We start from the raw sequence: 15,272 nt of genomic DNA on the forward strand, positions 1-15,272 counted from the left end.
ATGTGATAGATATTAACTATGGCACACAAATATTAGGGAGATCACTTTGACACACTTAATAAATAATAAACACTTAATCCTATATCTTTATATAGAAAACTGTGGTCCTTGAGATATCATGCATTAAATGTTTTCAGTGTAAACTTAGTTTTAGGTATTACATCGACTTAATCTTCACATACCAAAGCATTCACATGTCAGCATATTCATGCAGTACTAACACAATGGCTTTTATCATCCCCCTTAATCAACAAAGAAAATGTTTCATGTCTTAGAAGTTGAAGTGCATCACAGACCTATGAGTCTCAAAGCATGTAATTAATTGATGAGAAGAGAGACAAGGGACAAACAGACAAGCGGGTGCAGGAGAAAGCCAGGAGTGCTCCAGACGCAGAAATCTGGAACCTATAAAGACGTGGACAACTTCAGCAGCTTTTAACAAGGCCTCTCGCAATTGGCTGAGAAGGCTACTTACCCCCTTTTAAGCCATCCACCAACCTCAAGCTCACTTCCTGCTTCCAAACCACACCCAAAGAAGCCGGTGCTGTCCAATCGCAGCTGCCCACAGGCCCAGAGTATGCGGGCGAGTATAAAGGGACAGGAGTTAGCCCAGCAAAGCAGATGGTTTGTTGTTGTTCTGCATGCAGGTTGAGGAGATGGGAAACTGTAGGTGAGGAATTCAGCAAAGAGACACAGGGAGAGACAGAAGTTTTGACTGGGAGTAAAGCCAAAACCTATGGATCTTCAACAGATTGCAGATTAGAAGCGTGAAGTGTATCGGCCTCATTCTTCTTGGTTTCACTGGAGGAAGAAGACTTCTAGGCCTTTGACTCTCTATCAGAACTTCCTGGGATAACGGTTGTCCCACACGGCTATCTGAAGAAGAGAAAAGACAGGGAAAGAGAGAAATAAAGTGCAAAAACCACCCTGCCTCGGAAGGGGAAGAAGGACGGTGGTCCTAAGAGGGAGGAGGAGATGCGCGAGGAGGTGTCCTGCACCAACTCCCCCGAGGGGGGGCTGGGGGCCAGCGAGGAGGAGCTGGAGAGGGGCTCCAAGAAGAGCGGGCAAACAGGGGGCCGAAAGCGGGTGCCGTACCACAAGAAAGACAATCTGGGTCGGGCCGAGGAGAGGGCCATTGTCAGCGGGAGCCCCAACAGCCTGGTTCCGTCGGGGCCCAAGCGGCAGAAGAAGCAACAGAACTCCCCCATGGCGGTGGTATGTGTGGCCCCTTCCTCGCTGGGCTCCAGCGGCCTCGGCTTAGGTTCGGGCGGCGAGCCCTTCGAGGACCTGCACACGCAGCGAGTGATCGCCAACGTGCGCGAGCGCCAGCGTACGCAGTCGCTGAACGACGCCTTCGCCTCGCTGCGTAAGATCATTCCCACGCTGCCATCGGACAAGCTGAGCAAGATTCAGATCCTGAAGCTAGCGTCGCGCTACATCGACTTCCTCTACCAGGTACTGCAGAGTGATGAGATGGACGCCAAGCTGGCCAGCTGCAACTACTTGGCCCACGAACGGCTCAGCTATGCCTTTTCCGTCTGGAGGATGGAGGGCGCCTGGGCCATGTCAGCCAGCCACTAGTGTCCCCTATCTGTCCTGCTCTACCCGTCCTGTTCTGTCCTAACCCCACTATCTCTGTCCTCCACCTAAGCCACTATCTCTGCCCCCTCTTGTAACCCCTAACCCACTATCGATGTAACCCCTAAAGCCACCATCTCTGTCCTCCTTTAAGCCATTATTTCTGCCCCTCCTTCTAACCACAACCCAGAGTCACTGTTCACTCCCCAACCTTTTTACCCATTCTGTCCCAATGTGTCACTCACCTATCCACTGCCCCATCACTCCCACCATACCCGTTCACCATTCGACCTTGCCCCTCCCCTTCCGGCTCAAATGCCCCCTGACAATGTAGCCCCTAACTCCACAAGCGTCTACGGTGCACCCCTGCAGGTATGTATAAAAACACACACACACACACACACACACACACACACACACACACACACACACACACACACACACACACACACACACACACACACACACACACACACACACACACACACACACACACACACACACACACAGTGTCACATATGGCCAAACAGCCAGGTCTGTGGTTTCCCAAAAGTATCTTAAGTATATTGTTAAAACCTTGGCAGGAGCATCGTTGAATCTGTACGCTGTTATTCTTTTCAGATTTACCATGAGGTTATACCTTGATGTTTTTTTTTTAATGAACATGAATGACAGCAATGATGAGAGCATGTGTTATCATTCAATACACAGGTTAGAAAAGTGGACACATCTGACATATTTGTGCATCGAAGTAATGTAAATATGCCTTTTCTAATTACATTTAACCAACCAAGTGGCCCTTGGGGTGATTCACAATGCAGGATCGTTAGCAAGCTAACCTTAGTAAACATTGCCAAACAAATGAGGATTTCCGACTCCAGCATGTTTAGAAAAGCGAGTTTTCTGTAATGTTCAGGTATTGATTTGCATCTTCCTCTAAGGAAGGCTGTTTTTATGTGTTTTGATTCAAGTTTAGTTACATTAAGTGGTAAGTGGGAATGAGTAGGAAATAGTGCATGTTGTTTTTAATTTAATATGGCAAAATGTGCGCAATAGGTAAAAAGGTACAGCCTAATCCTAATCGATCAGTGGGTAAATGTATTTGATAAATGTCACATGTCCACTGCAGTTGTGCGTGAGTGCATGCACATCTCTGTGTGTTGGTAACTATTGTATAACTTTTACAAAATGTATACATTTTTTTAACATCATAAAAATTAACATCATAGTTGTTAAACAAAATGACAAATTATGAAATAAGAGTATTTGCATACTAGTCTAAATGACAAATTATAACACCTAGTAATGTGGGATCACAATTACAATATAGAATATTACATTTGCGTTCTAATTTTTATTTCAACATATGGTGTGCAGTTTGACAATTTTGACAAGATGACAAACATTTTAAAAATAACTATTTTATCAAATGATCAAATATCAAATTATTTATATACAGTAATTATAGTATAATAATTGTCTCCTTTTATCATTGATAATACATTCTATCAAATTGGCTAAACATTAAAACAATAATATTTAAGTTACACAAATATTGTTGCTACGAAATGTCGTATTTCATGAAAAAAGCATTTTAATGAAAGATGTTACTGTAATATGCAACAGATTAGCATAACACTGAATCATTTTACACTTTTGACATAAATATTTAGCTATCTGTCTTGGTGTACTCTTAAGATAAGAAAAGAGAATGCCTGACTATAATTTTCTGTTTTACATAATAAATACCAGTAGCCCACTAACTGAAAATCAAATTATTGTTATAGTGACAATATAACACTTTAATTGCGCAAATATATATATATATATATATAATATCATATAACATTTTCAACAACGAAAAATGGTTAAGTACATCAATGATCATTGAATGTGTTCGTTTTTTTTTTTTTTTTACCATGGACTCAGTCTTAACAAAATTGTTGTACTTTTTAAGTATTTCTATCCAGAGCCTTATCTAACATACCTCAGGCAGACTAGACCAGAGGAAACAGAAACCGGGATCCTGCACAGGTATATCAGGCGAAATAAAGAGAGGGAAAGGGAAGGAAAGAGAAAAAGCAGATCTCCCTCCCTCTCTCTCTCTCCTTTTCTCCCATGCAGCCTTGCCCTTTCTCCTCCAGGATCTTGTATCCAGTGTCGTGCAATCAGGCCCTGCCGGGTCCCAGACAAGCAGGAACCTTTAGATTGGAAACAGTTGTGAGGCATTAGGAAGGTGTATGTGCCAAGGGAGAGTTTGATGGTGTGTGTGCGCGCGAGCCAATGTATATATGGTGTATGTGTGTGTGTGTGCGCGCGTGTGTGCTTGTTTACGATGAGTTTTGGTGTGTTTGTGTATCACTGTGTGTAGCCTATACACTGGTATGTGTGTACTTGTGTGTTTACATGTGCATGTGTGTGTGTGTGTGTGTGTATACATACATACATGTGCGTGAGTGCATGCCATTTCTTCGATATTATCTGACTTTGTTATCTGCCTTTCCTCTCAGTCTCTTGAAAAATCACAAAGTAAACTTTGCGGAATTGGCGGACACTCACTCTTCTGAACGGAGATAAGAAGCTACAAGATAAGCGTTAATTAAAAGATAAAAGATGAGTGTGGGCTAACTGAAAAGCCTATCAGATAACCAGGAAGACAGGATGAAAAGGGAGAGGTAGGAAAGAATGGCGAGCCAAAGAAAGGATGATGCGGTGCAGAGAGCAGAGGTAATCCATCAGAAGCCAAACTGTTGGTAATCCGTCAAAAACCAAACTCATGTAAACCTGGACTAGGCTGTCAAGGGAGAGCAGCACAGGAAAGGCAAAGATTTAGAGCAAGAACCCTAAATGTAACCCCTAACCCTAACCCAGCGTTTCCCAAACTTGGTCCTGGGGACCCTAAGGGGTGCATGCTTTGGTTGTTGCCCTCACACTACACAGCTGATTCACATAATCCAAGCTTGATGATGAGTTCATTATTTGAATCAGTTGTGTAATAGTGCCCTAACTCCTAACCCTAACCTTAATTAATTATAACTCTAACCTTAATTGTAACCCTAACCCCCAACCCTAAAATAGCCGTTTTCCTTGTGGGGACCAGCGAAATGTCCCCACTTTTCAGAATTGTCCTTGTTTTACTATCCTTGTGAGGACTTCTGGTCCATGTGCAGTCTCCAGGTGTTCCCCTTACATTACTATAAAATCCTCAACGGCCTCAAACGCCAGACTTTGAGAGTTCAACCACTGTGGTTGGAACCCCGAACCCGACACGTGGATGAGAATGTCCTTGAAGAGAAGCATAGTCATTACCTACTGTTCTGCATTCTAACATTATCCACTCACCTGTGGACAGTTAAATGAACTGAAATGGACAGCGTCAGTATAAGGAAGACCTAAAATGGTTGTAATTGATTCTGCTTTTAACATATCGGGGAAAAAAATAGAAATTCCTTCCTAAACGAAACGTGCGTGTGCGTATTTGTGTACGTTCACAGTATGCTCCCAGTGTGTGCACGAAGCATATTTTTTTTGTGTGCAACAAGTGTTCGGATAAGCTGTGTGTTTATGTGAGTGGTGCATCTTGGGTGCATTTGTGTGGCTGTTTTATGAGGATGTGCGTGTTGTTGGTTGCATGTGTGTGTAGCATGTGGTGTGTATTTAAGCGGATATGCGTGTTACTGGCTGTATGCATGTGTGTATATGTGTGTAAAAATGTGGATCTGTGTTTTTCTGGGTGTGTGTGTGTGCGTGTGTGTGTGTGTGTGTGTGTGTGTAGCTGTGATTTAGAATAGACTGCTGTGTTTAACCTGGCAACAACACGCAGTGCTCCACTCTGTTTATCCTCCAATTAAAGGGCTGTCACTGTTCTTCCCTCTGCCAGAACCTCTGGCTCTGCATGTGTTTGAGTTGGTTGCAGTTCCTTTGGACTGATCTTGGACCAGTCCAAAGTAACATGTGCATGTGTTTTGGGGTTTCCATTTTCACGTTGGATCTGATCTCAAACCAGCTGTTATAGGTCCTCTGCGGCACATCTGCTTTTTTTAAAGAGCTTCAGAGCCTTGCAAACAGGCCGGTGGTTCCAAGAGTTGTGGGCTTCTGATACTCATCTTTATTTTTAGGGGTTTGAACTTTGAGCTGATGCTAGAGCAGGTGCTGTGTGGATGGATGGATGTGTGTGCATGGGCTGGGCTGTTCCAACTGTAGCTGTAGTGCGTATGTAGTGTACGTAGTGCGCCCCTGAGTTATACACTTTGGGTTTGACACGTATGCAGGAGCAGAGCACAAACCAAGTGGGAGTGTGTAGAAACAACAGGCCGTGTTAAGATATTGGTCTAATGCAAAGGGAGGTATGATATAGCGCTCAATCTATTATCAATACAGTGTTACAGTCCGTGTCAGGCAATAGGCAACAAAACAATATACATCATCCATGTGTTAAAGGTATAGCTCAGCGAAATTGCTTATTTAGATAGGAAACACATATCTAAATGATGCAATATCACCCAACTATCCCTTTTAAGTTGTTGTACACACAGGTTTAACATGAGTAGGCCTCTGCCTTAGAGGCGTTGCAGATGAGGTCAATGCGTCGTAGGAAGACTAAAATGCTCCCATGCAAAGTGTGTGTGCATGTTGGTGCCTAAAACTGCATCAGTTGCTCCTTTGTAAATCAGCCGCACTTAACTTTTCATTTTGGGAGAACGGGAGATACACAAATGCCAAGGAGGCTCGACAGGATAGCTATTGTTACTCTGCCCAAATGCAGGCAGACGAATGGGATCTACTGTACCTTTGTTCAAAGTGACGCTAAGATCACACAACTTGTTGTTTGCTGCTGTAGCGTACCCCCATTTGGTATACCGAGAAAACAAGTCATTCCTGGCAATTAGTGCATTAGGACGTAAGCACAGCCATCTGAAAGAGGACACCCACAAACACACATGCTTACTGGACAGCTTTCTCTCTCTTGTCTTTGTCCCCCTTCCCTTTCTCTCTTATCTTTCTCTCTCAGCATGAAAATAAACACTGTAATTACAGACAATTGGGAACACTCCAGATGGAATATTTGCTTGTTAAACAAGAGAAATAGCAGAAGTTTAGCGATGTTGGCTTTTTTTTTACACTATCTGAGAAGAATTAGCTTTGTTTGCCGGTTTATGTGTTTGTTTGGGACAACGACTTGCACGCACGACACATTAACGACTTCTCTGCGGATTTTCGCTCTCAGATATTATTTTCCTATACTGACAAAATGTACACATCCATGTCGGTTTCTTCAGTAAAACATTTTTTTTTTTTAAAGAAGCTTTTTACATCAGGTTGTGTGGTTGAATTAGGCTGAAATATGAGGTATAAAACTCTAAAACCAAGATAGAAACTGTTGCTGACGCAGTCTATTTTTCTTTCCCTTTTTTTTTAGGAAGGACGCCAAATGGATGGACTCATCTCCCTCTCTTTAAAAGGTCTGTTCCTGTCGAACCAGTAGTTCCCCCCGCTATACCCTTATCTCCCGTTCTTTGGAAGCCCTGCCCCACAGACATGGGCATTGGACCGGACACATGCTTCGGTTTAAGGACAGATATCCAGTCGACTCTCCTTGTGCAGCCTGACAGACAGTATGATAATGCCAACATACAGTATGTGACAAACTTCGGAACTGAAGTGAGGAGGATACTTAAGGGTCACATGATGAACTTTCTGGACGTTAAAAACGTCCAACGCATCGGCCCTGTCCCTGTCCCTTTATGCCACTTCAAAAGACTCTTTAAAAGAGGAAGATTCTTTGACCACTGAGATGACTTATGATCGTGATAATTGCAGTGATGATCGTCATAAGGATGCCAGAGTAATCGATAGCTGGTGGTCCCAGCCCAACGAATGTTTACAGCAAAGATGCTTATAAGCTTTAGGCTTTTCAACCTCAGATGTATAGGTAGGAAAAGCCAAAGAAGCCTGACGCACATTTTCAGCAGTTGTATAAACTAAATCGGCTTGATTTCTGTTGCCTTGTACATGTTTTTCTCTGTGTTGCATTATTTCCCTTCACAGCGAATGGATTTAGCATGTGCATATGCATATTACATTATAATGACTTTATATTAGAGTAATTAAGCAATAATCTATGCAGGCAACCTGTAATACATGAGTAATGCACACAGTTTTGTAGCATGCACAGATTATGGATAGATTAGACATAGACATAGTGGATAGATTCCACTAATGTCTTTCTGATATATATATACTTGTCTGTAGGATTTAAGTATGAAAAACATAATATGCAAAACAACAATGAAATAGTACATTACATAAAGAGTAACAGATAACATTTTGTTGTACTTTGTGCAAGTGACGGTCTAGTAGTTTTAAATGCAAGTTTAGTAATTCCTCAGGATTTCTCTTTAACATAGTACTATGCACATACTGCAATACCCTATCAGTAAATGTATTAAGAATGGAAAATAGTGCCATGTACTTTTTAAAAACATTTGATAAATTCACATTTTGTGCTACTGGGTATTGTTAGGTCACGGCAATGTTATCTGATATACTGTCGCCAGAAAATGTAGTTTGTCAATATTTTTTCATCCTAATGCTCAGCTGTGGTTCTCTTAGATTTTTTTTGTCTCCAGCTTTTCATTACATGAGCTCCTGTGGAAAATAATAATAAATGCTGTTTTAATAAAATACCACTGAAATAGTCTGGAAAAAGCCCATTTTCAAAAACACGTTGCATCTTTCTGTCTCATAGAAACTTGTCTAACACCTGTGCACATATTGAGAGTGTAGTATGCATAACAAAGAGTACATGGATAGACAAGACAATGTCTTATATGTTATATCTTATAAAACAAGATACAAAATAAGTGGATAGCAATAGCCTTTGTATTTGGACACAGCAAGGCAGGATCCAAGATTTTTGTCAAAATGTGTTACATTACAAAGTCATGTGTTTTTACATTACCGAAATAGCTGAGTGCTTGGTGCAAGTAAAATATTGCCCAATATTTCAAACATTATTGAAAGGATACAAAATATACACTTCAGAAAAAAACTATGTTGAGAACTTTAATTACCCTTTTATTGAGGAAAACAGTTTATAGAAAAAAATATAGAAAAAAAAACAAAACAACATTATTTTTTACAAAGTACAAACCAATAAAGACAAACAGTGAGAAACAAATACATATCTAATCTCTACTTGGCTTGTTTTCTAAATTAAGATTCAGTTCAATAAAGCTTCCTTTCTATAGGTTTGTCAGTATAATTCAAAGCACAGGATGTCTGTATTTTGGTCTCAGTAGCTATCGACAACATCAATAACCAACCACTCAGAGGAAGAGCAATAATTCATGTTTAGACAATTAAAGGGATTGTTGATTCTCAAAAAATAGATTTACATTTACAGAACACAAATATTCTCAGAAGAATTGAATTAAACCGGAAATAAACCACAATAAAATATGAAATAGGACCTTTCTGAAAAAAGATATCAAGAATGTATTTGTGGTGGCCATTTTGTTCTACTTGATCATAGGTAAATGTATTATTTCATTCTCAATGATGTCATTTTCACATTGTCAATGTCATTAATATCATACATATATTGCAGGGTCTTGTCAAGTACACTCTTTAAAAAAAGGTCCTATCTAGAACCTAAAAGGCTGTCCCCATAGGAGAAGTCTTTGAAGAAACCTTTTTGGTTTCAGGTAGAACCTTTCTGGGTTCCATGTAGAACCATTTCCACAGAGGGTCCTACATTGAACCCAAAAGGGTTCTACCTGGAACCAAAAAGGGTTCTATCTGGAATCCAAAATAGTTATCCTATGGGGACAACATAATAACCCTTTTGGAACCCTTTTTCTAAGAGTGTAAGGTCTTGGTTGTATAATGTATATTATACAGCACCATTATAAACTATAACATGATAGTTCAAATTAACCTGTAGCACCATCAGATTTTCAAAAACACAATACATAAGCACAGCACTGCAAAGGAATTAAAAGGACAACATGGAAATCTATTACATCATTATCTCATGGAAAGGGCCAACAAGAAATGTAAGCAGTTTTTAATCCTTCTTTGGTGATATTTAGCTGCAAAATCTCTGTTTAGATACAATTACTATCAGGGATTCACAAGAATCTTTGAAGTTATGCTCAGAGGCCCTACCAGTCCACGACTGGCATATTGTTCCCATAAGACTTTTAGGCTTTTATTTCTCTCAACCTGTGTCCAATTGTTCTACATGGAAAGTCAACTAGCTCAACAAGCTAACTCCGACGGCTAAATGCTAACTGTCCAACAGCACTTTGGTCCAGGAACAAAAATCATTGACTGTTTTTGTAAATAGAGTGGTTTCAGATGTGAACAAATCCTAGTTCACCTGTCTTTTAGATTTGTAGAAAAGCAAGTATCAAGAAATACAGCCTATAGATCTATAAAATAGAGCAGGCATGTCAATCAATCCACATGTTAAAATACTGGTCTTTGTGAAATCCAACAGAACAACAATATAAAAAAAACAATCAATCAACATGTTAAAACACTGGTCTTTGTGAAATCACAACAGAACAACAATAAAAAAAGGCCTCGCCAGAGTGGAATACACGTAAAAAATAGGCCATTTTACTAAAGCACAATTCCAATACTTAAGACATCGTAAGTGCATTTCTTTTTTGTGAGTCCGGTGTTGTCTACATACAACTTTTAAGTGCCATCCATAGTTAAACAACTAATTCATAGTAACTGATCTGAAGTCCATTCAACTGTTTTAATAATCTGCGTTAAACCCAGCACCATTATTATAATATATATTTTAAAACTTTATGTTAACCCTCGCAAGCTGCCAGCCCAGACAGCATACCAATCTGTGTCCTCAGTGCATGCACAGACCAGCTGGCTGGAGTGTTTACAGACATATTCAGCCACTCGCTATCCAAGTCTGTTGTCCCCACTTGCTTCAAGATGTCCACCATTGTTCCTGTACCCAAGCAAGCTAGGATAACTGAACTAAATGACTATCGCCCCATAGCTCTCACCTCTGTCATCAAGAAGTATTTTGAGAGTCTCGTCAAGGACCATATCACTTCCACCTTATCCGACACCCGAGACCAATTAGAATTTGCATACCACCCTAAAAAGATCCACGGATGATGCGATCGCCGTTGCACTGCACACCGCCCTATCCCACGTGAACAAGAGGAATAAATATGTGAGAATGTTGTTTATCGACTACAGCTCTGCTTTCAACACCATAGTGCCCTCCAAGCTTGTCACTAAGCTCATTGCCCTGGGTCTGAACTCCTCCCTGTGCAACTGGGTCCTAGACTTCCTGACGGGCCGACCCCAGATGGAGAGGGTAGGCAACAACACCACTGCCACGTTGATCCTCAACAGGGGCCCCCCAGGGATGTGTGCTCAGCCCCCTCCTGTATTCTCTGTTCACCTATGACTGTGTCTATACACAACTCCAACAATCATCGAGTTTCCTGAAAACACGACAGTGGTAGGACTGATTACCAACAATGACAAGACAGCCTACAGAAAAGAGGTTAGAGTCCTGGTGGAGTGGTGCCAGGAAAATAACCTCTCTCTCAATGTAAAAAAACAAAGGAGCTGATTGTGGACTATAAGAGACAGAAGAGGGAGCACAGCTCCATCCACATCGACGGGGCTGCATTTGAGAGGGTCAAAAGCTTTGAGAGGGTCAAACGTTTTTTGGCATGCACATCACTGAGGACCTGAAATGGTCCCTCCACACCGACAAAATAGTGAAGAAGGCGCAACTGCGCCTCTTCAATCTCAGGCGGCTGAAGAAAATCAGCACTTCTACAGATACACCATTGAGAGCATTCTGTCGGGCTGCATAACCGCCTGGTATGGCACCTGCACCGCCCTCAACTCCATGGCTCTCCAGAGGTTGATGCAGTCAGCTCAACGCATAACCAGAGCCTGTACTCCAGGACATTTACAACACTCAGTATCAAAGGAAGGCCAAAGAGATCATCAAGGACTTCAGCCACCTGAGTCACAGTCTGTTCACTCTGCTACCATCTAACAGACAGAGACAGTACCGAGAGTCTGAAAAACAGCTTCTCTCACCAGGCCATCAGACTGTTGAACAGCCATCACTAGCCGGCTACCTGCCCGGTACTCTACCCTGCACCTTGAGACTAATGCCCCATGTACAGTGCATTCGGAAACTATTTAGACCCCTCGACTTTTTCCACATTTTATTGTGTTACAGCCTTATCCTAAAATGGATTAAATAAAACATTTTCCTCATCAATCTACACACAATACCCCATTATGACAAAGCGGGAAAAAAAGTTGTTTATCATTTTTTGCAAATGTATTAAAACAACAACAAAAAATACCTTATTTACATAATTATTCAGACCCTTTGCTATGAGACTCGAAATTGAGCCCTGTTTCCATTGATCATCCTTGATGTTTCTACTTGTTCGGGTTCCACCTGTGGTAAATTCAATTGGAGCTCTGACAGAGCTCCAGAGTTCCTCTGTGGAGATGGGAGAACCTTCCAGAAAGACAACCATCTCTGCAACACTCCACCAATCAGGCCTTTATGGTAGATTGGCCAGACGAAAGCTACTCCTCAGTAAAAGGCACATGACAGCCTGCTTGGAGTTTGCCAAAAGGCACCTAAAGGACTCTCAGACCATGAGAAACAAGATCCTCTGGTCTGACTAAACAAAGATTGAACTCTTTGACCTGAATGCCAATTGTCAAGTCTGGAGGAAACCTGGCATCATCCCTACAGTAAAGAATGGTGGTGGCAGTATCATGCTGGGGGGGGGGGGGGGTGCTCAGGACCTCAGACTGGGGTGAAGGTTCACCTTCTAACAGGACAGCGACCCTAAGCACACAGCCAAGACAACGAAGCAGTGGCTTCGTGACAAGTCTCTGAATGTCTTTGAGTGGCCGGACTTGAACCCAATCGAACATCTCTGGAGAGACCTGAAGATAGCTGTGCAGTGACGCTTTCCATCCAACTTGACAGAGCTTGAGAGGATCTGCAGAGAAGAATGGGAGAAACTCCCAAAATACAGGTGTGGCAAGCTTGTAGTGTCATACCCAAGAAGACTCAAGGATTTAATCACTGCCAAATGTGCTTCAACAAAGTACTGAGTAAAGGGTCTGAAAACGAATTTAAATGTGATATTTCAGTTCGTTTTTTTTTTATACATTTGCAAAAATGTATAAATAACTGTTTTTGCTTCGTCATTATGGGATATTGTGTGTTCTCGTTCTGTCATTTCTTTATTTCTCGTTTTGATTATTTGTATATTTGTATTGTATTTGTATGACATTCTACTGCACTGTTGGAGCTAGTCAAATCAAATGTTATTGGTCACATACACATATTTAGAAGATGTTATTGTGGCTGTAGTGAATAAGCATTTCGCTGCACCTGTCATAACACCTGCAAATCTGTGTACGTGACCAATACATTTTGATTTGATTTTGATTTGACATTCATAAACATTTCTTTTGTGTGTGGTCAAGCATTGAGTAGGACTTCTCCGTACAGTATGGCGGTGTGTGTAATTGGCTGAAACAGCTTTGGAACGTTTGAGCCGACTGTCTGTGTTTCCTGATTGAATTGTCCCACTGATCATATGATTCATTCCTAATAACTTTTATCACTCGAATGATAAAGAATGTGAAGATGCCCTCAACTGCTGTCTGAAAGGGAGTGTTAAAAAAGTCTTACCTTCACTTTGCACGTTTTTTTCTCCTATAGAAGGAAAACAACTATAAAAACCTATCAGGGCCATGCTCAGACCTTTCAGGGGGGGCAGGTGCTCCCCCCTCCCAAAAATGGCACCCCCCCACCCAAAAAAATACTAATAATTCATATCTTGAAATTCCTAACATATCAAATGCCTCTGTTGTGAAAACGTTTACATTTTTGAGCATAGTAGGGCCAGAAGTATTGTTAAATCTCTGTACATGGCAGACTGGGAAACTGGCACAACCGGGCGTGTGGGTTGACACAACCAATGGACGGGCGTGTGGGTTGACACAACCAATGGACGGGCGTGTGGGTTGACACAACCAATGGACGGGCGTGTGGGTTGATACAACCAATGGACGGGCGTGTGGGTTGACACAACCAATGGACGGGGGTGTGGGTTGACACAACCAATGGACGGGCGTGTGGGTTGACACAACCAATGGACTGGGGTGTGGGTTGACACAACCAATGGACGGGGGTGTGGGTTGACACAACCAATGGACGGGCGCGTGGGTTGACACAACCAATGGACGGGCGCGTGGGTTGACACAACCAATGGACGGGCGTGTGGGTTGACACAACCAATGGACGGGGGTGTGGGTTGACACAACCAATGGACGGGGGTGTGGGGTGGCGAACTTGACATCGTCACGAAGGTTCTGAACCACAATGTTTTTTTTTTTTTTTGGGGGGGGGGGGGGGGATTATACCACCACCCAAAAGGCCACTTTGGAGACTGGAAGGGAAAAGGGGCATATGCTTTGCACAGGTATCCGTGCACGTGAATCATAGGGTTCGTTATGTGATGATAAAAAATATGACCATTATCTATTGACATTTGCCATACAATATGCAATCGATAAAACTTACAATAATTCAATCAGCTTAAAAAACACAAGTATGATCATTCATATGTTTTTATCACCAATCCCAGGAGAGCTTCAATGGGGTCTATACTGTCATTCTCTCCTTGGTTCACATGACAAAATGCACAGTGCAAAAAAAGTCTGAACAAAATTCTCAGTCTCTTTTTCTTCATTTTGTTGGCGACGCATAAATACGAATGACATCATCGGAACGAGATGCGTTTTAGGTGTCCCCTGGTGAGTGTCCAATGTCTGTTTTCCTTCATAGGGACTTCCTGTGGGGACGTGGGACAACTTCCTACTTCCTTTTGTAATTCGGCCTGGCGATGCTCCGCGGTAACCTGTGACCAAGGCAACAAAAAGTTGTCCTCTTCCCCAGAGAGACTCTGTTTACAGCCAGCTGTCTAGCTGGTCTTTGTCAAGTCACTTCATGATACAAGTCAAGTCGTAACCTCCCCAGTGGTGTTTGAAAGCGGTTTGGAGTAAGGGTGTATATATATAAATATACACCCTTCCAGTTTCTGCTCAGGTCTGGTGCTCCTCTCCTTCTGTGTCCTCACAATTCGCAATGTTACATGGTAATGGAGGAGTAACACACCCGGAAAGGCACGAAGTGGCATGCCAAGAACACAAGTGTTCCTTGTCCTTCCTCTTGGTCCTCCTTCACCCTGATGTCTTCTCAGTGTGTGGTTAAGTTGCGGTCGAAGCAGGCGAGTGGTCTTAGTAAGGCCAGTAGTACTGTGTTCCGATGAGGTGTAGGAGTGTGTGAGGTGTACACTAGTCACTTTGACTATTGAGGTCAGAATGTGGCCTGTATAGTGACAACTGGAGGCAGTGGATTGTGCGCCGAGTGAAGCAGCGCCGAGTGGATGACAGTGGATGACAGTGGATGACAGTGGATGACAGTGGATGACAGTGTGTTTGTCTGTGTGATAGGTTTATCAGAAAGTGCACTTGTCTACATGGAGTCACAGTCCCCCTCCATGAGTTCATCTCTGTGTGTCCTGAATAGCAGGGAGAGAGGAGAGAATAGATTTATATAGCATGCTGGTGTATAGCCTGTTGCAGTA

At 42.2% G+C, this 15,272-nt stretch overlaps 2 protein-coding genes and 1 long non-coding RNA gene across 5 annotated transcripts in view; 2 read left to right on the top strand and 1 right to left on the bottom strand.

Moving 5' to 3' along the window:
* LOC149975892 (uncharacterized) overlaps positions 1 to 15,272 on the top strand; it is a 144,153-nt gene that overhangs the window by 20,648 nt on the left and 108,233 nt on the right. The gene's annotated exons all lie outside the window — the stretch shown is intronic.
* LOC110493949 (twist-related protein 2) lies at positions 583 to 8,301 on the top strand. Its single transcript, XM_036949966.2, has 2 exons — positions 583 to 1,950; positions 6,998 to 8,301. The coding sequence occupies exon 1, from the start codon at positions 976 to 978 to the stop codon at positions 1,579 to 1,581; it is 606 nt and encodes a 201-aa protein (XP_036805861.1). The 5' UTR covers positions 583 to 975; the 3' UTR covers positions 1,582 to 1,950; positions 6,998 to 8,301.
* Positions 8,631 to 15,272, bottom strand: part of LOC110493950 (histone deacetylase 7) — a 93,986-nt gene continuing 87,344 nt past the window's right edge. For all 3 annotated transcript variants that reach the window (XM_021568570.3, XM_036949967.2, XM_021568572.3), the window contains one exon: positions 8,631 to 15,206. In XM_021568570.3, coding sequence (XP_021424245.3) covers positions 15,161 to 15,206 — 46 coding nt within the window. In that variant the 3' untranslated portion in view covers positions 8,631 to 15,160. The remainder of the gene's footprint in view (positions 15,207 to 15,272) is intronic.

The sequence above is a fragment of the Oncorhynchus mykiss genome, chromosome 17 (assembly GCF_057628025.1).
Source record: "Oncorhynchus mykiss isolate SJ-2025 chromosome 17, ASM5762802v1, whole genome shotgun sequence".
NCBI classification, from domain to species: domain Eukaryota; kingdom Metazoa; phylum Chordata; class Actinopteri; order Salmoniformes; family Salmonidae; genus Oncorhynchus; species Oncorhynchus mykiss.